The sequence below is a fragment of the Natrix helvetica genome, assembly GCF_964273705.1.
Source record: "Natrix helvetica genome assembly, chromosome: W".
NCBI lineage: Eukaryota > Metazoa > Chordata > Lepidosauria > Squamata > Natricidae > Natrix > Natrix helvetica.
The window spans coordinates 62,726,909-62,751,173 of record NC_138555.1 but is presented as its reverse complement, the minus strand read 5'-3'; the positions used below and the strand labels follow the sequence as shown (position 1 = coordinate 62,751,173).

The 24,265-nt window shown below is 48.1% G+C and overlaps 1 protein-coding gene and 1 pseudogene across 2 annotated transcripts in view; one reads left to right on the top strand and one right to left on the bottom strand.

The window, feature by feature from the left end:
- The window catches only part of LOC309400574 (seizure protein 6 homolog), a gene marked incomplete at its 5' end in the record, with an annotated part of 167,997 nt that overhangs the window by 54,238 nt on the left and 89,494 nt on the right, over positions 1 to 24,265 (top strand). Inside the window, one exon of the mRNA XM_081969139.1 lies at positions 11,260 to 11,454. Coding sequence (XP_081825265.1) covers positions 11,260 to 11,454 — 195 coding nt within the window. The remainder of the gene's footprint in view (positions 1 to 11,259; positions 11,455 to 24,265) is intronic.
- LOC309400292 (iron-sulfur cluster co-chaperone protein HscB-like) lies at positions 1,239 to 5,304 on the bottom strand (annotated as a pseudogene). The gene is made up of 3 exons: positions 5,269 to 5,304; positions 4,438 to 4,879; positions 1,239 to 1,457 (listed from the first exon to the last, which is right to left on the bottom strand). The product of its transcript is annotated as an iron-sulfur cluster co-chaperone protein HscB-like (transcript).

Genomic DNA, 24,265 nt, shown 5'->3' with positions numbered 1-24,265 from the left:
GATGGTGAAGAAGGCGTCTTTTAAATCTACCACTGAAAACCAAGTTGCTGAGGCCGGAATCAGACTCAAAAGAGTATAGGGGTTGGGGACAATGGTGTGGACTGTCACCGTGGCAAGGTTCACAATTCTCAAATCCTGCACGGGCCTGTAAGAGCCATCAGGTTTTGGTATGGGTAAAATTCGGGTATTCCAGGGAGACTGCATTGTTCTCAGAATGCCAGCTTCCAAATATTTGACAATGTGGTCCTGAATTCCCTTCATAACGGAGCGGGGATAACTTTTCTGTCTGAGGCGGACAGACACAGCTAGAGGCTTTACATGTAGAATTTTAGGTGTATGATGAGTTGCATGGCCTGGGGGGTTATCTTCTGCCCACAGTTGAGATACTTTAAATTCCTGCCAGGTATCAGGGATCTGGTCATCTTGAATTACCATCACTCGCCATATCTCATCTGGGGGGTGGCTCATTGTTAGGACCATTTTGTCTTCCTCAAAGGACAGTCTAGCTCCCATTTTGCATAGGATATCATGACCCAACAGCGGAACTGGGCATTCAGGCATGTATAGGAAGTGATGTTCTATGTCTCTTCCATTCAGGGAACATTTTAAAGGCTTCAACACAGGGCGGCTGTTTATCCGACCATCAACCCCTTGGATGTTAAGTACATTATTGGAAATGGGAGCCAAGGGTTTTGTAATTACTGATCTAGACGCCCCTGTGCCTACCAAAAAGGTTACATTATTACCCCTATCTTCATTCGGACCAAGGGTTCAGGGGGGGCTGGTCCCCTTCACTCTTCAGACCTTTCGTCTATTGCGGCCAAGCTTATAGCTTCCGCCTCGCTTTGGAGCAGTCTTCGGCCTCTGCCCGGGAGTCCACAGGGCTTCATCCCTCTTCCACTTCTCCCTCCCGGGGGCTCGTAAATTTTGACCTTACGATTCAATTGACCAAGTTCCATTCTTCTATTCTGTCCTCTTCCCTGCCCCCTTATCCCAGCTTCTAGCCTTTTGGGGCACTCTAACATCCAGTGGCCTTCTCCCTTGCACCAATTACATCGACCTCTGCTCTGGATCTGGGATTTATTTGACAATGCAACTGCTAGCAGTTCGGCTTTGCGTTGCATTCTATCGTTTTACTTTTTCTCTTCTACTTTTTCTCTGTTCACAAAGACTTTGCGAGCGATTTCCATTAATTGGCTTATATTCATCCCTAAGGCTCCTTCTTGCCTCTGGAGCTTTCATTTAATGTCCAGGGCACTCTGGGAGATGAAAGCCGTCGCTAGCATACGGGCATTTTCGGGATCCAGGGGGTTGATTGGGGTGTAGGTTTTATACGCATCGACCAGCCTTTGGAAAAAGGCTTCGGGACTTTCGTCTGCTTTTTGGATCACGAGAGAGGGTTTGGACATGTTTACTGGAGGTTTTGCGGCTTGTTCTAAGCCTTGAAGAATTAGTGCCTGATAATTCCGGAGGGGGGCCATATCTCTATAGGGGTCCTACTGTGGATCTTGCCATGGAAACCGTAAATTTAGCGTGGCTTGAAGGCTTCCTCCATCTGCGGGTTTCAAGATTTTTCCAATGGCACTACTCAACATTTCTCTTTCTTCTCCATTAAGGAGAGTAGTCATTAATTGCTCCAAATCCTGCCATGTTGGATTATGGGTTCTGATAATGACCCTAAACAAGTCAATGACTTCCTGAGGCTTAGCGGACAGCAGTCCGTAATGTTGTTTCCAATTCAACACGTCTGTGGTGGTAAACAGGACGTATTTAAACAAAGGTTGGATCTCTACTTGTCCCTGTTCATCTATAACCCTTTGATCTATTTGGCGCAGCGAAGCTAGGAGCTGACTTCTGGTTCGGGCAGCAACAGGGGAATTTCTTTGGGTTATAGGAGAAGGAGGTCCACTAGACGGACTTTCCAATTTTTGCTCTTCTCCCTGGTCACTTTGTCCTACTGCCCCTTGGTTAATTCCACCGCCGGCATTTGAAGGCTGCCTTGGGTGATAGAGAGGGGCATATGGAGGGGGGGCTTTTTCTTCATCGGGCGCAGTTTGAAGGAGAGGCTTTTTCTCAGGGTGATTCATTTTGACCTTGCTTTTGCCATTTCCTTTTATTCGGGCCACACAAACCTTTATGGCTTCCTTTTTACATTTACGGAGCCAGTCAGGATTTTGTTGCACTTCTATCTGCCACTGGTCAATATACTGATATTGATCTGGGTGACCAGTTTTAGCATCGGTTATGATCTGATGTACCTTTGAAATGATGTCTGATTTAAAAGCGCCTTCAGGTTTCCATCCTACATTAAAGGTTGGCCATTCATTCTCACAGAACCTTTTTAGCTCCCCAGGGTTGGGTTTGGGATCTCCATAATCTCCACTAAAAGTTATCTTGAAGTTTTTCAACATGCACTGGAGAGGCATTTGAGGAACGCTCCCCCCCTCCCATGTTCTATTTCTAACAAACTTTCTGCTGACCTGCGGTCCCGGAGCTCACGGTCACCAACAGGAACTGCAGCAGATTAACCTCCCACATAAACCTAGAGCCTCATTAGGATACGCCGGTTCCATTTGGAAGGGACTCTATCCCGGGCTCAGGGGGGTGATCGGGCTCCCTCTTCCACTCCTAACCGAGTGGGTCTACAATTCTTTTGATACTTGCCTGCAGGGGTCTTCTTTCTCAGCTGGCGTAATTTTTTATTAACTTGTCCTGATCCTGGTCAGATTCTTGGATCGGTGGTGTCCTCCAGATGCCCAAGAGAGGTCGCCGGCCCCCTTCCAGAGAAATAACTCTGTGGCACCTGAAGATGGGCGAGATGGCCTCGATGGGGCACCGGTCGGTCCGTTCCGTCCTCAGCGAAATATCTCTCTAAGTCCTGCCCACAGTCACCAGAATTGTTGCAGAAAGTGACAAGCTTAGACTTCTCAGGATACAGGAAAAGTTTATTTGGCAGCCAGGTTCAGAAAATTAGCACATGGCTAGCATTGCAAGTTCTGAACAACCTTCATTGTCAAAGCACGCATTCTTATACATTCTCAAAAGCAGCGCAACACGGAAATACTTAACTCATTTCTTATTGGTTATTTTGGGGGAAAAGCCTTATAAGTAGATGGGGGTCTTACTTCTCCTTTTGTTACAGGTATGGATTGTGTGTCATTAACGAACTTTATTTGAACCTTGTGGTTTGGACTTTTGACATAGGGACGTTGGCTAGAACACCTTGTGGTTAGAGGCTGATGACATTTCCCTGTCCCTTTAAGCAAGCTTCTAACTGTCCCTTTTATGCCACGTCTTCATTCTTATATTTTAATTCATATTGTATTCTACTTTAATAGAAGGTCACCAGCAGTGTTTCATTCAGTTGTTGTTTCCTGAGAAGTCTCAGGTAGTATAATCTCTGCTGGGCCCTTTTGACCAGTGCTGCAATATGAGCGCCCCAGCCTCAGGTCAGGTCCTCATTTATGATAACACCCAGAAACTTAAAACTAGCCACTTGCTCCACTTGGTCTCCATTGATAAGCAAGGGCTGGATGCCTGATCTAGTCCTTCTATAGTCCACTATAAGCTCCTTGGTCTTATTGGTGTTAAGGACCAAGTTATTGTCTCCACACCACAAAAGCAACCGGTCCACCTCATCTCGATAGGCAGACTCATCCCCCCCAGAGATGAGTCCCACCACTGTTGTATCATCTGTAAATTTAATAATAGTATTACTGGCGTGAATGGGAATGCAGTCATGTACATAAAGAGTAAGGGACTCAACACGCAACCCTGTGGTATACCAGTGTTAAGAATAAGAGCTGAGGAGGTATGATTACCTAAACTGACCCTCTGAGAGCAGCCAGACAGGAAATCCATAATTCAAAGGCAGATTGAATAAGATAGCCCAAGATCCATAGGTTTAGACACTAGTCTATGTGGAAGAATTGTGTTAAATGCACAGCTAAAATCTACAAAAAGCATCCTCACATATCAAATGTATGCAGAAGACCAGAAATGATGTGCCGACAGACCAGTTTCTCAAAGCATTTCATGATAATAGGAGTCAGTGCCACTGGTCTGTAATTATTGAGGTTATTGATAAGGAACTTCTTTGGCAGTGGAACAATGGTGGAAGCAGGGGTGGATTTCAAAAATGTTTACTATCGGTTCGGTGGGCGTGGCTAGATAGGGGGCATGTGACTGAGTGGGCACGGCCAACTTGACGTCACTCACACACACTCAGTCACATGACCCACCCACCCACCAAGCCACGCCCACCAAAACAGTGGTGAAAAGTTTTTTGGGTGGGGGAAAGGAGGCGCACCAGGCCGGGCTTCATCGCTGTCTTTTTTTTGGGGGGGGGGGATCCCCAGAGTGCCTTTATTTTGTTCCGTGGGCTCCCTCACAGGCAGGTTCTCTTTCTGGCCAACAAGCAGAGAACAAGGTTGCTACCTGCCCCCCCCCCCTTCCCTCAGTCTCCGCATCGCTGCCCGCTGCCAACTCGACGCCGCAGAAGTCCAGCACGTAGAGGCTGTGGCTAAACAGGCTGTGGAGGGTGCCATAAGCCAGGTTGATCAGGGCGGCGTGCTGCTCTGAGAAGCCATGCTTGGCCAGCTCCCACCTGTGGTGGCTGGTTGAAGCGGTCCAGGTGCAGTGAGTGTTGCAGGGCCAGGAAGTGCTGCCGGAGCTGGGCCAGGTCCAGGGAGAAGTCGTGCGGGCAGCCCAGCACTCCGAAGAGGTCCATATGGGGCTCTGGTGGCTGCAAAGCGTGGCACGAGGGGCAGAAGCTGGGCCCCGCCGCCTCCAATCCCAGCAGGGCCCCACAGCTCCAGCAGCAGCAGCGCCCAGCCTCCTGAGATCGGGCCCGCTGCAGGGCCCTCGCGCACAACTCCCACTACCACATCCACTCCGGCAGCCAGGCAGGCAGGTGCCCTATCCACACCCCGCCACTCTCTGCACAGCAGGGGCTCTTCGCTGTCCTGCTTGGAGCCCGGGGAGGAAGGAAATGACAGTTCAGGCTGTTCAGGAAAGTAGCCACCTGAACGACCATTTCTTTCCTCCTCTCAGCCTCCTACAGCCATCTTGTAGTGTGCAAGTGGCGCTCTGCCTGGTTCGCTTCTTAGCCCCCACAGACCCCCTAGGTAAGTGGGTGACGGAGACCCCCGGGAGCATGGTGGGGACCGAAAGTTGCAAGTCCATGGGATGCGCATGCGTGAAGATGGCAGCGACAGCGGCTCTTTCTTCTTGCCGACCAATCGGAGCTGAAAAGTGCTTTGTTCTCACTTTGTTGCTGAGAGAGGCTCGGAGAGCCACACTCATGCTGGCAATCCAGACGGCAGGGGGAACCAGCCACTGCCTTCTAGCTCGGGAGCCAACTGGGGGCGAGCCAGGCAGGGGGAAAGGCAGTGGTGGAGTTTGGCGCTCTGGGAGGGCAAGGTTAGTGCGCTCCCAGCCACGCCCTGCGGTGCCTCCACCAGCTCAGGACAGCGGACTCAGGGCACCGGCAAGCTGGGTGCCTGAAAATGGCGCGGAGGAATGTGCGAAGGCTGGGAGGGGGATGAAACATGTGGGGGGCTCCCCGCAGCCTCAGCTCATGCGGGCTGCAGCGGAGTCCACTGCCCCGAGCCAGCAGAGGCACCGCAGGGCGTGGCTGGGAGCGCACTAACCTTGCCTTCAATATGCACTTCTAGCATCAATCATGATCTTTCAAGCATTTATCAAAGTACTTAATTCTAGCTTTTCACTGTTAATCAAATTTTAATACATATTTAATAATACCCTTATACAAATTCTGTTTATCTAATTAAAAAAACTATTTTTCAACCTATATAATTCTAATAATAATATACATTACATTACTACCTTACTAATATATATTCAAAAATGATTTTTATCTCTTACACCACATACAAAGCAGTTATACAACTTATATAGTTGTAATATTCATACACATTGTTAAAATACTTTCATAAAGTGTGTTGCTTTACATTCCTTTTCTTTCCCTTTATCCCACATCTTTCACCCTCATCCAAATTTGCAATCTTCTTTTTTTGGGTTGTCTCCCATACACTTGTTTTAATTCTTTTATTTCACCTACTTTTGAATCTGTGTTATAACTATGCCCTCTAGTTATCTCTCCCTTCACCCTTTTCCCCCACTGTCTAGTTCTATGGTTACCTGTTCTAACCCCTTTTTCTTCTCTCCAGCTGTCTTCCTGTTTCTCCCATTTCTTTTTCAAATCTTTTAGAATATTTTCCTTCTGTTCTAATCCCTTATTCACCATCAATTGTACTAATATCTTCTTGTTGATTTCCCGATTCTGCTGTCTCCTCCGCTCTTTCTAGTGATTCCATTCTTTCCTCATTGTCCTGTTCTTTACTTGTTGTTCCTTGTATTATATTTTCCAATTTTTGATCTATACGATCTATCCAACCAAATATTTCCTTCATCTCCTTGTGTTGTTCTTTTATAAAATCCTTAATGTCTTGGTACATCAGCTCCATTTCATTGTCTCCACTTGCTTCCATTTTACAGTCAATCCAATTTAAAAAAAGAAACCAGGGGTTTGTCCACGCCTCTTCTAATCACTTTAATTTGTTCAACAATATTCCGGGTCACTTGGCTAAAGGTCTTGTTTAATGTATAAGTCCGTGATGGCGAACCTATGGCACGCATGCCACAGGTGGCACAAGGAGCCATATTTGCCGGCACGGCAGCCCTCAGCTCCGGCGTGCATGCACAAACTGGCCAGTTGATTTTCGGCCTTCCGGAGGGCCGAGGGAAGCTGTTTTTCGCCTTCCCCAGGCTCCGGAGGCTTTCCTGAAGCCTGGGGAGGGTGAAAATGGCCTCCCCCAGCCCCCCCAGCCCCCCTAGAGGTCGTCTGGAAGGCAGAAACGGATCGTTTGCGAACTTCCATTTAGCCCATTTTTCGCCCTCCCCAGGCTCCAGAGGCTTTCCTGAACCCTGAGGAGGATGAAAAACAGGCTGAGCGGGCCAACCAAAAGTTCGGAAATGATTTGTTTCCACCTTCCAGAGGGCCACCAGGTGAGGCCGTTTTTGCCCTCCCCAGGCTTCAGGAAAGCCTCTGGAGCCTGGGGAGGGCAAAAACTCCTGCCCTCCCCCACCCATACGGGGGGGGGGGGTGTTGCACGTGCACACAATTTTGGCACACCTTTAGAAAAAGGTTCGCCATCACTGGTATAAATCTCCAGTAATTTTAAGGTAAATACTTATGTATAATCCAGCAATGTAAAAAGTCCCAAAGTTGCACAGCTCTCCTTTCAGCAGCAGATGGCACTCAAACTTCAACTTGGTACTGCCTCCCTGCATAATGTTGATAGTCTGATTTTAATCATTTTAAACTATAAATACAGTAGGAGGGCAATGTTTATAATAATAAAAAGCAAGCTCCAGATCAAATTCCAGTATTTTTTAAAATACCTTTTCAATACCACATCTTCACTTTGAGAGTTCAATTTTCTTTTCCTTAGTTTTCTTTTAAAAAGTTATCTTCTTAAATATTCTGATTTTTTAAATGTGCTTATTCCGCCACTAGCCAATAGTTCCAATATGCTTCCCCCTTGAATTTCTTGGGGTCGCTTTTCAACAAAAAATATTCTCTTATCCAGTTCACAAGCCACTCACTTTCTCTACTCCTGCACCATCTTAGGTTTTCAGGCTGTCTTCAGCTTCATGACAACCATGCTTGCTGTTGCTGCTCCCTGTCATCGGCTGAGGGGGCTTTCCTAGTTAGGGAGGGGAGATGCAGCTCCCCTCTACCTGCTAGGCAGTCCCCCTTTTGCTTCACCACTCCTCCAGAATGGCTATGGTCCAAATTTGGACCCTCCAATAAGGAGAGGTCAGAGCTGGCCACGGAGTTCACGGACCAGGCTTTTGATGGTGCCGGAAGTACAACCCTGATCAACACAGTCTTTAAGCACTCGGCCAGAGATACCGTCAGGACTGGCAGCCTTTCTAGGGTTCACAGCCCTCAAACTGCTCCTCACCTCCTGTTCCTCCACAATGAGTTGGGGGCTACAAAGGGCTGGTGGCTGTACTTTAGCTGTCTCTGATGTCTCCACTTCAAAGCGAGCAAATAAATGATTCAATTCCTCTGCCAACGAAGCATCCCTCTCAGCAAGGATGACATTGGTTGGTTGATGGTTGGTGATTTGTTGAACCCCTTGCCACAACTGCCTCATGTTATTACTATAAATATTATCCTCAATCTTCCTTTTATAATCAGTCATGGCCTTTCGAATACCTTTCTTCAGACTAGCTCTAGCAGCACTGTATCTTGCCCCATCACCGGACCTAAAGACTAAGCTGGCTAGGGAACTCTGGAAGTTGAAGTCCACACATCCTCAAGTTGCTTAGATTGAGAAACAGAAGAAACAGATTGTTATCAGATGAAACAGTGGGTCAATACCTGGAGCTGGTTTCTCTTCCGATCATGTAACTATTGAAGGAAGAAAAGTGATAAAGTTTGAGAAAGCAACATTGGCAGGAAAGAAGTGATCAGACATAGAAGATTGCTGAATGGATACTAAATTTTAGACAAGGAACTAGGTGCAATTTGATTTGACTTGACTGCCTTTGTCAACTCACAAAGCATCCCTGGCCTGCTCTCGAGTTGCCATAGGCAGGAGGGGGGGAAACTGATGGAGCAGCACGGCAGCCACAACCAGAAGCACATTCCACTCATACCTTTCTCAAGGCTGTATCCCAGGATAATATATACAGCCCACGAAAGTGCTCCATTGGAGAATGTGATTTATGACACACCCTGGGAGGAGGGGAGGAACAGGGTAATAATTGGGCTGTAAATCACATGGGGGCAGAGCTGGCTTGCTGTCAGGGTTCTGACGGATGCCCTAATTAAATGATGAGCCTCGAGCCAAGCTTCAAAAGAAATCCAGTTATTTATTAGGAGCAACATGTCGCCACGTACCAAAGTGAAGCCAGCTCTGCCCCCACATGATTTACGGCCCAATTATTACCCTGTTTCCCCCCTCCTCCCAGGGTGTGTCATAAATCACATTCTCCAACGGAGCACTTTGGCGGGCTGTAGAGATTACCCTCTGGCTGTTGCAGGTATCCTGGGATACAGCCTTGAGAAAGGTATGCGTAGAATGTGCTTCTGGTTGTGGCTGCTGTGCTGCTCCGTCAGTTTCACCCCCTCCTGCTTATGGCAACTCAAGAGCAGGCCAGGGATGCTTTGCAAGTTGACAGCTTTCTTCTTGTGATTTGACCAAGATGTGGTAATGCTGTAGTTGAATCTACTGTATATACCAGGTCAACAACAGAGGTAGGATTGATCCCATCTTCAAGGAGATATTAGTATAATACTTTACTGCAATGGGAGTGTTCTGTCCTCACTACATGTTAGTCTGTGTGCAGCTCGACATGCAGCTAAACCCATGTATCCTCCAATAAAACAGACCGTGTGCATAGATCTGAATGCTTTATTGAAAGACCAGGATATGGTAAAACTGGGGAAAATAGGGATACATACAATGAGAACCAAATACAAGATAGACAGTATTAAGTTACTGCTGAACATAACAATTAATAAATGCAAGCAATTTAAATCTCACCAGTGATGCTCTGTGTGTGGGATGTGGGTTTGTCCTTGGATGACCATGTGCCACAGATTAAGATGGATTCTTCTTGTACTTCTGCCTTCTCCAAATGCTAAAGGAAATGGAGTATGGCTTCCCAGCCTGCACTTGGTTTGAGAGTGCGGGCTGATGGGTAAAATGGGTTGGGTCAACTTCAAACAATATACTTGGTATTTTGTCTCTCCGGCCACCACTGTTCCCTCTAAGGTGCATGGCTGCGCGGCCGCGCAGGTGGCAAGAAAACACCGCGCAGCAGTTTCCAACTGCCGCGCAGTGTTTTGTACTGTCACAGGCGCTGGAGGCTGGGGAGGTCCTTGCAGACGGCTAGAACTGGCCGCCCGCAAAGGACCTCCCCGGACTTGTTTTGGTGAGCGCGGGGCGACTGATGCTAGTTCAGCAAAGCAAGCCCGGGGAGGTCCTTTGTGGGCGGCCAATCCTAGCTGCTTGCGCCCGGCGCTGCGGCTAAAATAAACCCTCAAAGCCCCTGCTGCTACTGGAATATCTGCTGCCGCCTCCTCCTCCTCTAACAGCACCACATTTGATGCCCGACGCTGCGGCAGATTTCCTGACAGTGAGAAGTGAAGCCGCCAAAGCTCCCGCCGGCGCCCCCGCCCATGGCAGCGGCACCTCCCCCTCTGTTCGCAGCACCTGAGCTGAGCCCCACGTTACCCCTGCCCCCTCCTCCTCTGCTGTGCTTTTGAGGAGCCATGAGGTCGCGGGAGCCAGTAGGAAGGCGGCGGAGGGGGCGCAGCAGGGGAAAAAGGCCTCATGGCTTCTCAAAAGCACGGCGGAGGAGGAGGGGGCAGCAGGGGTAACGCGGTGCCCAGGTCAGGTGCTCCGAGTGGAGGGGGATGCGCCGCCGCCGCTGCCACGGGCGGGGGCACCAGCGGGAGCTTTGGCAGCTTCACTCCAAATGTGGTGGTGCTGTTGGAGGAGGAGGAGGAGGAAGAGGAGGCAGCTGTTATTCTGGTGGCGGCAGGAGCTCGTCGGCATCTTCAGCAGCAGCCCTGCCCCCTGTGAAAAAAGCCGAAGATGGAGCAGATCCATGCAGATGACGTCGCCGCAACATGACTGGAGGAGGAATTCTGGGAGTTGAAGTCCACAAGTCTTCAAGCTGTCAGGTTTGAAGACCCTGGGTTTTTTTTTCTAAAGGGTTAAGGGTGCAAGGGTCTTGCAACTTGACAGCTTTAAGACTTGCGTGCTTCAAATGCCAGAGTTTCTGACCCAACATTTTGGTTGCTAAGCAGGAGCGTTGTTAAGTGATACTATATAACACTTTTAATTAAGCGGGTACCTTGAATAAACATAACTTTGAGTTTCAAATAATACTGATTTTGTTGTTGTCTTAGGTGACACCTGTGAAAAAAATTCAGGTGCTGCTCAGGCATAAAAATGTGCCGCTCAAACACTATACTTTTCTGCTCACACTGAAAAAAAATTAGAGGGAACATTGCCGGCCACTAGATGGGGCTAGAGAACAACAACAGTATATAAGGATCATATGTTCGGCATATTTGTCCCTCCAGCCACTAGATGTAGCTAGAGAGCAACAACAGTATATAAAAGTTATATGCTGGGGCATGACAGGGAGAGATCAGAAGCTATAACTTTTATAGGGGCAGTTTTCTGACTTTTTTGCTCCCCCTGGTGGCAGCTTTTGATGAAAATCGATGTTATGAACCGTTCCTGGCCCATGGAAATTTCAGCACATCAGACCCTCTGTATCGTACAGGGACCATTGTAGAGTTTGCTTGCAGTGCAGGATACATGCTTGAGCAGGGTCCTTCCGCCATTGAATGCATTGATTCAAGAGACCCCCGCTGGAATGAAAGTGAGCCCACCTGCAAAGGTAATCATTCTTCATCTCAAACTATCCACTCATTTTTCTTCTGGAGCCTGATACGTAGTGATTGCTCTTTTGTGTTTCTGCCCTGCTTCCTGAAAGAGTAATGGTGCATGCTGATGGGGCACAACAGGCCTGAGCAAATTACTGCTATGCACTGGGTTTTACGAACTCAGGCACACATTTGCACAACTGAGCAAATTGGGGCAGAGACAGAAGCCAACCTGATTGGAAGGAGAGGGGAGTTGTGGCAGAGTATGGATCTGCCATGATCTGTACAAAGTCTGGAAATTAAAATGGGACAGGTGCCGTTCTAAAAATGACATTTTACAAGCAAGAACAGTGCATGATCTAGAAAGCTTATTTGTATAGGGCTAAATGGTTCTAGAAGCAAACAGTCACATTAACTGGGTTTTAGACTTATAGAGCCCCACTTATGTCCTTCAAAAAGGAGTGATATCCTGTATCAGGAAACCACTGAGAAGGCTAAATGATCTCACTATCCCCTTCATCATTGATTGATATATATATATATATATATATATATATATATATATATATATATATATATATATATATATATATATATATATATATATATATATATATATATATATATATATATATATATGTTGTAATTGTACTGATAAATAAATAAAGGGAGACTAGGATAGATCTATTTCGAGCTAATTAGCTCTCATCAGCTAGCCATACCCTTACTGGGATTAGAACCCGGGCTGTATATATATATAAGATATATATAAGATATATACAGCCCGGGTTCTAATCCCAGTAAGGGTATGGCTAGCTGATGAGAGCTAATTAGCTCGAAATAGATCTATCCTAGTCTCCCTTTATTTATTTATCAGTACAATTACAACACAAATATAAAAAGGCAACAGTAAAAATAAAAATATGGTTTTCTGCCTGCATGGTCTTTGTGATAAGCCGAAGGACAGAAAGAGGGAGTAGTGACCTTCCTCCCATATTTAGTCATACCAGGGGTTGTAACACAAATACATACATACATACATACATACATACATACATACATACATATATATATATATATATATATATATATATATATATATATCCCTCCCTCCCTCCCTCCCTCCCTCCCTCCCTCCCTCCCTCCCTCCCTCCCTCTCTTTTTGGAAGACTAGAGACACAAACCCGGCTAGATGATTGAACTTAAGTTTTCTCACAACACAACTGACTGGTGTTAATTTAACACTGAGTGCCTGGCTTTATTTAACTCCCTAGGGCATGGCTCTCTGAGGAATTCTAGGAGTTGAAGTCCACAAGTCTTAAATTTGAGGCCTCCCCTGGCCCATTGCTGGCTGAATTGGAGCCTCTGTGGGCCGAATCCGCCCCTCCAAGGCTCCATTAGGCCCTCCACAGGCATCCCCCAGCCCGTTACGGGCCAAAATGGAGCATCTGTGAGACAGATTCGGCCCTCCGAGGCTCTATTCGGCCCTCCACAGGCCTCCCCCAGCCTGTTTCAGGTCGAAATGGAGCCTCTGTGGGTGTTACTGTATTTACTTTTTGTTGAGCTCCAGAAGAGGCTGACCCACATGGCAGAGAAGCCAAAGTCTTTTATTCAGAAGCCAATGAAGTTGTAAGAATGTGAGATGTAAGGAAAACAGCTTTTCCCACCTGAATAAAAGACCAGCTTCTCTGCCATGAGGGCCTGCAGGCTAAGTTTGGGCCCAGTCTGGCCAGTGACAAGGAGCTTCCTGCTTGCTGCTGACTGGCTAGTTCAAATGAGCAGCTTCAGGGATTGGGGCATGGCCGCCAATCAACAAGGGGCTTGCAGTTCAGCCCGATGAGACCCCAGGGGAGCATGACGTATCTCAGTGTTTGTTGTTTGTTTGTTTGCTTTATTGGATTTATATGCTGCCCTTCTCCCAAAGGACTCAGGGCAGCATACAACATTAAAAAACACACATCCCGAAAGTTAAAAATAAATTAAATACATATCCAAAAAACAAACCCAATTTATAGGACAATACATTTAAAAAATGAGTTAAAATTAACAGGCCAGGCCGGCTTGCTGGAAAAGCCAACTTTTTAGGGCGCGTCGGAAGGACCGGAGGTCAGGGATTATGCGAAGCTCCGGGGGCAGCTCATTCCAGAGGGAAGGCGCTCCCACAGAGAAGGCTCTCCCCCTGGGGGTCACCAGCCGACACTGTCTGTCCGACGGCACCCTGAGGAGGCCAACTCTGTGGGATCGCACTGGACGGTGGGAGGCTACTGGTGGCAGTAGGTGGTCTCGCAGGTACCCTGGGCCTAAGCCATGGAGCGCTTTAAAGGTCATAATTAATACCTAGAATCGCACCCGGAAAACAACCGGCAACCAGTGCAGGCCGCCTAAAAGGGGTGTAACATGGGAGCATCTAGGTACCCCCATGACAACCCGCGCGGCCGCATTCTGGACCAGCTGAAGCCTCCGGGTGCTCTTCAAGGGCAGCCCCATGTAGAGAGCATTGCAGTAGTCCAGGCGAGAAAGGACGAGGGCATGAGTGACTGTGCACAGAGCAGTGACTGTGCACAGAGCATCCCGATCCAGGAAGGGGCGCAACTGACATACCAGGCGAACCTGGTAAAAGGCCCCCCTGGTCACGGCCGTCAGATGTTCTTCTAAACTAAGCCGCGTATCCAGGAGGACTCCCAGATTGCGAGCCTTCTCTGAGGGGGCTAAAATTTCTCCCCCTATCATCAAAGATGGAACAAGATGTACAAAGTGATGCGCCTGGGGGTCGATCTCTGCCCTCCAGTCAACACAAACTGCGACCGATCCGACAGGTAGGAGGAGAAACACCGTAAAACGGTGCCCCCCACTCCCAACCCCCCGAGTCATCGCAGTAGGATACCATGGTCGATGGTATCGAAAGCCTCCAAGAGGTCTAATAGGACCAGGACAGAGGAGCAGCCCCTGTCCCGGGCCCGCCAGAGATCATCGACCAACGCGACCAATGCCGTCTCCGTGCTGTACCCGGGCCTGAAACCCGACTGAAACGGATCCAGGTAGACAGCTTCATCCAGGTACTGGGGAAAGAACCCCTCTCTCAATGAAGTGTTGGTAATCGCCTGGAGCCAGCCTCGTGTCTCCTCCCAGGAAGCCAAAACTAACCAAGAGGGACACGGATCCAGCACACAAGTGGCAGCACTGAGTCTCCCCATAATCCTGTCCATGCCTTCAGGGGTCACAGGGTCAAACTGATCCCAGATTGTCTCCTCAAGATTCATCCCCGTCGGCTCGCCCGAATCTACCCAGTCAGAGTCCAAGCCTGTCCGGATCTGAGCAATTTTATCCTGCAGATACTGAGCAAATTCTTCAGCCCTACCCTGCAAGGGGTCTTCCCCAGTTCCTTGGTTAAGTAAAGAGCGGGTCACCCTAAACAGGGCAGCTGGGCAGTTATCTGCGGACGTGATAAGAGTGGAAAAATGTTGCCGTTTTGCCGCTTCTATCACCACTAAGTAGGATTTAATATGAATTCTTACTAGTGTTCGATCAGATTCGGACCGGCTGGCCCTCCAGCAACTCTCTAGGCGTCTTTTCCGGCGTTTCATCTCCCGGAACTCCTCGGTAAACCAGGGAGCCGCCCGGGATCAACACTGGGTCAGAGGCCGCAAAGGCACCACGCGATCCAAGGCCCCAGCGGCCGCCCTATCCCAGGATTGCACTAGGGCTTCGGTCGAGTTGTGAGCAAGGGATTCAGGAAAAGTCCCAAGCTCCATCAGGAACCTTTCGGTGTCCATCGGGTGCCTGGGGCGGAACCATCTAGTTGGTTCCGCCTCCCTGCGGCGAGGAGTAGCGGTATGGAAGTCAAGCCTGATGAGGAAATGATCAGACCACGACAAGGGTTGAATAGAAATATCCCCTAAATCTAGATCATTCATCCACTGCCCAGAGACAAAAATCAGGTCGAGCATGTGTCCCCCATTATGGGTGGGGTCTTGAATTAACTGAGTTAGGTCCATAGCTGTCATGGAAGCCATGAACTCCCGAGCTGACTCCGATGTCTCGCCAATGGAAGGCAGATTGAAATCCCCCAGGACCATGAGCCTTGGGAAATCAACCGCCAATCCAGCTAGCACATCCAGCAGCTCCGGCAGGGCCGATGAAACGTAGCAGGGAGATAGGTATGTAACAAAAAGGCCCACCTGAGCTCCAAGGCCCCACTTCACAAAGAGGGACTCACACCCGCCTATCTGAGGCACAGTGACCTCCTGAGGTCTGAGACTTTCCCTAATAACCACCGCCACCCCCCCCCCCGCCCCTGCCCTGGGCTCTCGGCTGGTGAAACGCCTGGAAGCCTGGTGGGCATAGTTCGCTAAGGGGCACACCCCCCTCATGGCCCAACCAGGTCTCCGTAATGCACGCCAGGTCCGCTCTACCCTCTTGTATGAGGTCGTAAATGAGGGGAGCCTTATGTACCACGGACCTGGCGTTAAGCGACACCAGCCGGAGACCAGGGTCCTGTAATCCCGAGCACCCGGGGGTACGAGAAGGGCGATGAGGGTCGGAACGCGTGATCGCTCTTAACCAGCAAACCCGCGTCCTCCGAACATCATTTGGCCCTCGGCCCCCACCATATCTGCCTCTCCCACAAACAGTAGAGATGGTGAACCCCCCAATGGAATGGCTTAATGTCTCCCCCGGAATCCCTACCCTTCCTAGCCCTCCCAACCCGTGCCCATTAATTAGCTCTGGCCTGTGCCCTGACAGACTCCCCCCCCAAGCCTGTCTGAGCCATCCGAATCAACCCCCCCTCCCCCCCCTTAAAATTTGGTTTAAAAGCCCCTGTAAAAAACACTTAAGAAGTCTCTTCTTCGCATGCAGTGGGTTGGGGGAGGTCTTGGATGGCCTGCTCCAACACTAGGCCCCGCATGCTCTTCCCCACTCTGAAATACCTCATGTACATTTAATGATCTTCACATTCAATTAACAAATGCATTGGGGAAAGCAGGGAGTGATCATGTTCATTTAACATGATTCAATCAAACAAATCCTTGGCTTATGAATGTAATTGGCAGGCTCTATTACATTTGTAACTTGAGGATTTTCTGTATAATGAGAGTGAGGGAGGGTCTCAAGGAAGTCCTGCCTTAGCACTTGGCCACCACATTCCCTCCCCAAATCCTGTATCATGCCCACCATGACCATGCCCACCCCGCCCTCTGAGGTCATACACAACCCTGATGCGGCCATCAATGAAATTGAGTTTGACATCCATGCCCTATGGGATAGGTCAGTGGTGGGATTCAGCCGTTTCACACTGGTTCATTAGACCTGGTAGCTAATTTTTTGTGGAGTTTGGCAAACCGGCTGAATAGCATGCCTCGCCCCTCCCCCCCCAGCCACTCCTCGCCGTCTGGCCTTCGAAATAAGCACAACACAGAAGGCTTCCATCCTAAGAAATAAGCCCAATCAACGCCGTGTGGGAGTGCCCGGCGAGCAATCAGGATTCACAATCTCAAAGGGTAAAAGCAACCGAGCAGCCGCATCACCTCTAGGCACTTTGCCGCCATTCACACTCTTTCCCCTCACCCTTAATTAGGTGAGATTCGTGACCAGACTCCCGGCAGCAATGCCCCCTCCACTTGGACGAACGGAGCCCGGGCATCTTCCTCCTTGCTTCCACTGGCAGCCTCTTGCAAGAGAAAGGCCAGGGCCAAACCCTAGAAAACCTAGGAGGCGCTTTGCCGCCCCACCTGCCACTGCACACAAAAGATGGCGCCGAGCAGCCCACACAAAGTGGCCCAGCATCAAAGATCTCCCTGTAATGATGTGTATGTTTTATGTTATATTTCAAGTTCAATTGTTATGTCTAGCTCTTTAAGAAGGTTAGGAAACAGTTAACTTTTTAAATGATGTCATCTAGGGCAGAAGGTAGTTTCTAAGATGGCTGCCGCTGTATAAAGACGAGCCTCTAGTTCAAGCTCCTTGCTGTCTGCCTTTAGATTATGCCAAGTCATCACATGGTACCAGGAGTGGGGTGAGAGGAGTCATGGCAGCAAACAGCAACACAAAGAACATTCCTTCCCTGGATTTGGAGTCAGGGAACATATCTGAAAACTGGTCAAAATGGAGGGAGCTGATAGAGCTTGTGTTTGCAGGACTTGATGCAGACAAATGGACTAATCAGCAGAAAGCAGCACACTTTTTAATATGTGTGGGACAGAAAGGACGCGATGTGTGCAGAACCTGGCAAACAAGTGGGGAGATCACTGCAGAGGACAAAAAGAAAACAGAGGTACTGTTTGCAAAGTTTGAAGCATACTGCAACCCGAGAAAAAACTCCACAGTGCAGAGAATTTTTTTTTATGAGAGAAACCAGTGTGGAGGTGAATCTGTGGATGAATGGGTGACCCAGCTGCGCTTGCTTGCCAAAGACTGGTTTTTATGATGCTGGAGATATGATTAAAGACCGTATTCTGATGGGCAGTAAGTTAAAGGAAGTTCAGGAAAAACTGCTGCAGGAAGAAGACTTAAATCTTGAGAAAGCCGTAAGGATTGCCAGAGCATATGAAATATCAAGAAAGGACATGCAGATACTGGAAGGAAGACAGCACCAGATCAGTGCTATAGAAACTCAAAGCAGTAGATATGGTCAAGAAAAGGCACACAAAGGAACAAAAGGCACCTATGGCACTGGAGCAAGTAACAGAAAAGCAGCTTGTGGATATTGTGGAAATATGCACCACAAAAACAGTGTCTGTCCTGCAAGGGGGCAAATATGTAACAAATGCAAGAAAAGAGGACACTTTGCCAGGGTGTGTAAACTGTCTTCACAAACCGGAAGGCCACAAATATGGGCTGTACAAGCCATAGAGGACATTGATGACAATGCAGGGTCAGACTCGGACTTCTCCCCAGTATATCTTGCAACGATACAGAAAGCACATCAGACTGCAGATGAAGCCAAGGTAACATTACAAATAGGAGCCAACAAAACTCCAGTCACATTCAAAATAGACACTGGAGCACAAGTAAATTGTGTGCCAAGCCACATATATCTGGAACACCTCAGGCATGAATCCCCCTTAGAGACTCTGGACCTACCGAAATTAATGGGATATGGTGGTGAAAAGCTGAAAGTAATGGGTCGCTGTCATGTAAAATGTGCGTACAAGGGATCTGAAAGATTTTTACAATTGTTTGTGATAGAAACACAAGCCCCAGCCGTGCTAGGTCTCAAAACAAGTAAAGAGATTGGACTTGTGAAGATCATAATGACTGTGGATGGTGGGCACAGAGGTCTGACGGAAGCTGATATTAAACGTGAAAACTGTGATCTATTCAAGGGCCTGGGGTATCTCCCAGGCATAAGCCATATGTATAAAAGAGGGTGCACAGCCTGTCATCCATGCCCCAAGGAAAATACCTCTAACTCTTGTGGATAAAGTTAGACAGGAACTCACTAGGATGGAGAAGTTGGGAGTAGTAAAGAAGGTAACTGAACCATCGGAATGGGTCAGTTCTATGGTTGTGGTGGAGAAGAAGAACACAGGTGCAATTTGCATATGCATTGACCCACGTGATTTGAACAAAGTAATAATGAGAGAACACTACAAACTCCCCACCATGGAGGACATAGCACACAAGCTAGTAGGAGCAACAGTGTTCAGTGTATTAGATGCCCAGTCTGGTTACTGGCAATTGCGTCTTGATGAAGCCAGCAGTTACCTCACTACTTTCAACTCCCCTGCGGGTCGATGGCACTTCACAAGGGTGCCCTTCGGCATAGCATCGGCACAGGAGATATTTCAAAAGAAATCACACGAACTGATTGCTGGTCTACAGGGTGTTGAAGTAATAGTTGATGATTTGTTGGTATATGGAAAGGATCAAGTAGAGCATGACAGAAACCTTACTGCTTTTCTCAATCGATGTTAAACTCAATCCAAATAAAATGCAAATTGGGGTAGGAGAAGTGATATACTTTGGACACCTACTAACCAAAGAGGGCTTGAAGCCTGATCCAAAGAAGATTACAGCAGTTCTTAACATAAAGGCCCCAGCCTCCAGAAAGGAACTGGAGACATCATTGGGCATTTTCAACTATCTATCTAAATTCTCTAAGGGCCTCTCTCAACAGACAGCACTGTTACATGCATTGCTGCAGAAGGATGCAGTTTGGTGTTGGGATGCAAACATGGAAAGGACTTTTGACAAAGTGAAGAAACTGATCACTAAACACCCAGGGCCAATACTGAAATACTTCGATGCAAATGCTGACACCGTGCTTCAAGTGGATGCATCCCAGTTTGGGTTAGGTGCTGTACTGACTCAACAAGGACATCCTGTGTCATATGCTTCACATGCACTGACCACGACACAAGCTAATTATGCTCAAATTGAGAAAGAGATGCTGGCCATTGTAAATGGATGTGAAAAATTTCATCAATACATATATGGTCGCCCAGTAGTTGTAGAAACTGACCACAAGCCGTTGGAGTACATACTACAAAAACCGCTAGCTTCTCCACCTCCACGCTTGCAGCGAATGGTTATGAAATTACAGCAATATGATCTCACAGTGAAGTATAAGCCTGGGAAGGAAATTCCAATGGCAGATTGCCTGTCAAGGGTGTTTCCAGAAGGACATGAAGCCAGGGATGAACCTGAGTTGGAAGAGCAGGTACATACAGTACTAGTGAACTTGCCAATATCAGATGTACGGCTGGAGAAAATAAGACAAGACACTAAACAGGACAAAGTACTAGAGAAACTAACTCGTGTCATGTGCAATGGCTGGCCAGAAAAATGCAAGAAGCTGTGTCCTGAGTTGCAGGAATTCTGGCCTGTGAAAGATGAACTATCCATTCATGAGGATATCATACTAATGGGTGACCATATCCTTATTCCTAAGTCACAGCAGGCAGAAGTAATGGAACAAATTCACCAGGGACATTTGGGCATTACTCTGTGTAAGCGCAGAGCACGGGAGGTGGTCTACTGGCCTCATCTGGCCTCTGATATTGAAACACTTGTAAAGAAGTGTGACACCTGCCAGACATTTCAAAAAAACAATGCGAAAGAACCTCTTACACCGTGGAATGCTCCTTCACAGGCATGGCAGAGATTGGCTACAGATATTTTTCATTTTGAAGACATCCACTACCTGATGATAGTAGACTACTACAGCAAATACTTTGAACTAGTGCAGCTGGGCCTAAAAGCGTCAACAGTCATATGGGCTTTCAAGACAATACTTTCAAGACATGGAGTGTGTGAAGAACTTGTGTCTGACAATGGGCCATAATTCGCATGTGCTGAATTCCAGTGCTTCCTGCGTGAATGGGGAATCAAGCACAAACCCACAAGCCCTTATCACCCACAGGCCAATGGCCTAGCAGAGAAGTATGTTGGCATAGCCAAATCCATTATACAGAAAGCACAATCATCAGGGCAGGATGTGTATTTAGGCCTGTTAAACTATTGTGCAACACCCATTGAGGGTTTATGCTCACCGGCGCAGCTGCTAATGGGGAGAACACTGAGGACTACAGTGCCTACTGCTCTGCATAAATTGCAGCCTCGTTCCATCCCATATGAGCGGGTAACAGCTCAGAGGAACATAAATATGAGAAAGCAAAAACTGTATTTTGATAAATTTACCAAGCCTCTTCGTCCACTGTGTGCTGGGCAAGCTGTGAGACACAGAGTCACTGGGAGAACATGGGAACCTGCTGGAATTGTCAGAGAAGGCAATTCACCAAAATCATATGTAGTTGAAACCGAACGTGGACAACAATTGAGAAGAAACAGGTGTCATCTTCGTCCAGACACTGCTGCTGATACTGCGTTGGAAGAAGTAAACAACAAGGAAAATGAAGCGCAAGCGCATGATGGCACAGAATTCCCGAACACGGATATACAGCCTACCGAGAACGCCAAGGATAATGTAAGCATATCAGCATGTGACAATGCCGGGACTGACTCACAACCTGACAGCAATTTTACTGATGATCAGACAGAGGTAACTTTCTCTCGCTATGGTCGAGCTATTAAACCAAAAATATGGAAAGGCTTTGTATCATATTAGATGTTTTATACTTAAGAAGGGAGATGTAATGATGTGTATGTTTTATGTTATATTTCAAGTTCAATTGTTATGCCTAGCTCTTTAAGAAGGTTAGGAAACAGTTAACTTTTTAAATGATGTCATCTAGGGCAGAAGGTAGTTTCTAAGATGGCTGCCGCTGAATAAAGACTAGCCTCTAGTTCAAGCTCCTTGTTGTCTGCCTTTAGATTATGCCAAGTCATCACACTCCCCGCTTAGCCTGTGGTCTAGTGTTTACATCCAATCCCTCTGTGGTTCTTTAGTACAAATTTGGAACCCGGCGCCTCCTCCCCAGGCAACTGGAGACAAGAAGGAGCTTCGGGCTTCTCCTTCTCTGCCGCCTGCAAAACTGCAGTTCTCTCCCTGTCACTCCGGCTTGGATTTTGCTGCAAGGAGTGCAGCAGAGAGCAATGCAAAAAGCTTTCCCGCCCACCCTACATGCCGATCCCCAAGTCTGTTCAGGAAAGTGTTTGGAGCGCCTGCTGAACCCAGCTAAAACTCAGTGGTGACTTTCTTTCCACTGCGACACACAGCAGCGCGAGCTGCAGCTGGGCAAGGAAAGTGGCTGGAAGCCACTTGTTCTCCATATTCTTGGGGTTTTCCCCACTCCAGCCTCCCGACCATCTGCCTGAACCTGTGGAGGCAAGAGAAGTGGAGACAGCTGGCATTTTGCTTAAGTTTGTCTGGCTGTCTGGGGCAAAATGGATGGGGGCCTGGAGAGGAGACACCTCCTCCCCAGGCCCCTGTCCATTTTCCCCCTGACAGGAGGGGGCCAGCAGAGGGGGCTTTGCTGCCGGGAGTCCGGTCGTGACTCTCACCATCCTCAGGCCTAATTAAGGCTGAGGGGAAAGAGCCCAAACAGTGGTGAAGTGCCTGGAGGTGATGCAGCTGCTTGGTTGCTTTTACCCTTTGAGATCATGAATCCCGATCGGTCACCAGGCACTCCCACACTTCGGTCAGGGTGCTGCTTGTACAGTGCACAGTTGCACCAAACTGATTGAACATGCCCATTCAGGTAGCTCAAATCCTCCCCCTCATCCTGCGGATCAGTTCAGTGTGCATTGCTCATCTTATACACAGGAAGAGAGGCTGTACTTGAAAAGATTGTTTGTTGTTGTTTATTGTTTATTTGGATTTATATGCCGCCCTTCAACAAAAGGACTCAGGGCGGCGTACAACATTAAAAAACACACATCCCAAAAGTTAAAAAAAAAATTAAATCCATATCCAAAAAAACAAACCGAATTTTAAAAAAAACAATACATTTAAAATAAGTTAATATTAACAGGCCAGGCCGGCTTCCTGGAAAAGCCAACTTTTTAGGGCGCGTCGGAAGGACCGGAGGTCGGGGATTATGCGAAACTCCGGGGGCAGCTCATTCCAGAGGGAAGGCGCTCCCACAGAGAAGGCTCTCCCCCTGGGGGTCACCAGCCGACACTGCCTGGCCGACGGCACCCTGAGGAGGCCAACTCTGTGGGATCGTACTGGATGGTGGGAGGCTACTGGTGGCAGTAGGTGGTCTCGCAGGTACCCTGGGCCTAAGCCATGGAGCGCTTTAAAGGTCATAATTAATACCTTGAATCGCACCCGGAAAACAACCGGCAACCAGTGCAGGCCGCCTAAAAGGGGTGTAACATGGGAGCACCTAGGTACCCCCATGACAACCGGCGCGGCCACATTCTGGACCAGCTGAAGCCTCTGGGTGCTCTTCAAGGGCAGCCCCATGTAGAGAGCATTGCAGTAGTCCAGGCGAGAAAGGACGAGGGCATGAGTGACTGTGCACAGAGCATCCCGATCCAGGAAGGGGCGCAACTGACGTACCAGGCAAACCTGGTAAAAGCCCCCCCTGGTCACAGCTGTCAGGTGTTCTTCTAAACTAAGCCGCGTATCCAGGAGGACTCCCAGATTGCGAGCCTTTTCTGAGGGGGCTAAAATTTCTCCCCCTATCATCAAAGATGGAGCAAGATGTACAAGATGTGAAGACGGGCCACCTTGTTTTGGTAGAGAGAGAGGCATTGAATGGGCTTATTTCCTAGGATGGAAGCCTTCTGTGTTGTGCTTATTTCAAAGGCCAGGTGAGCTGCCCGGCGAGGAGAAGCCGTGTGAGGTGAGGAGTGGCTGGGAGGGGAGAGGCCAGGCGAGATGAGGCGCCCCTCGACGTGAGTGATGTCAAGTTGGCCACACCCACCCAGTCACATGACCACCCAGCCACACCTACTCAGCCAGTCATTAGGGCAGAGAACTGGTTGTTAAATTATTTGAATCCCACCACTGGGATAGATGATTAGGTCAGCTGACTCCTTTTTGGTGGTTCTCACAACATAGTAATGTAACATCTTCCCCCACACACTTTGTGGGGCAGCTATTATTTTAATCCAGGAATATAAAATACTTTAACTCTAAGGTAATATGGCCAGAGCCTTCAGTTTCCATCCTATGGACTCAACTATAACCTTTTGAAAGAAATTAGAATGACTTACCCCCCCCCCCCCCCAAAATACAGCAGAGGTGGGACATCTGTGATGCTTCAGATATCGCTGAACCCCAGCAGTGTCAGCAAGAATGGCTAAATGTGCTGTGGAGACTTTCAGCATCTACACATTTTGAAAACTGGTTTCCATCTTCTACTTGCTCCAGTAGGCAGGACTAAAATATGTTTTAAAATTCCTAGAATGAGAAAGAACACCATTAGTCTTTCCAAGGTACCTTTCTGCTCATTCCAGTTCAGGTCTTTTCTTTAA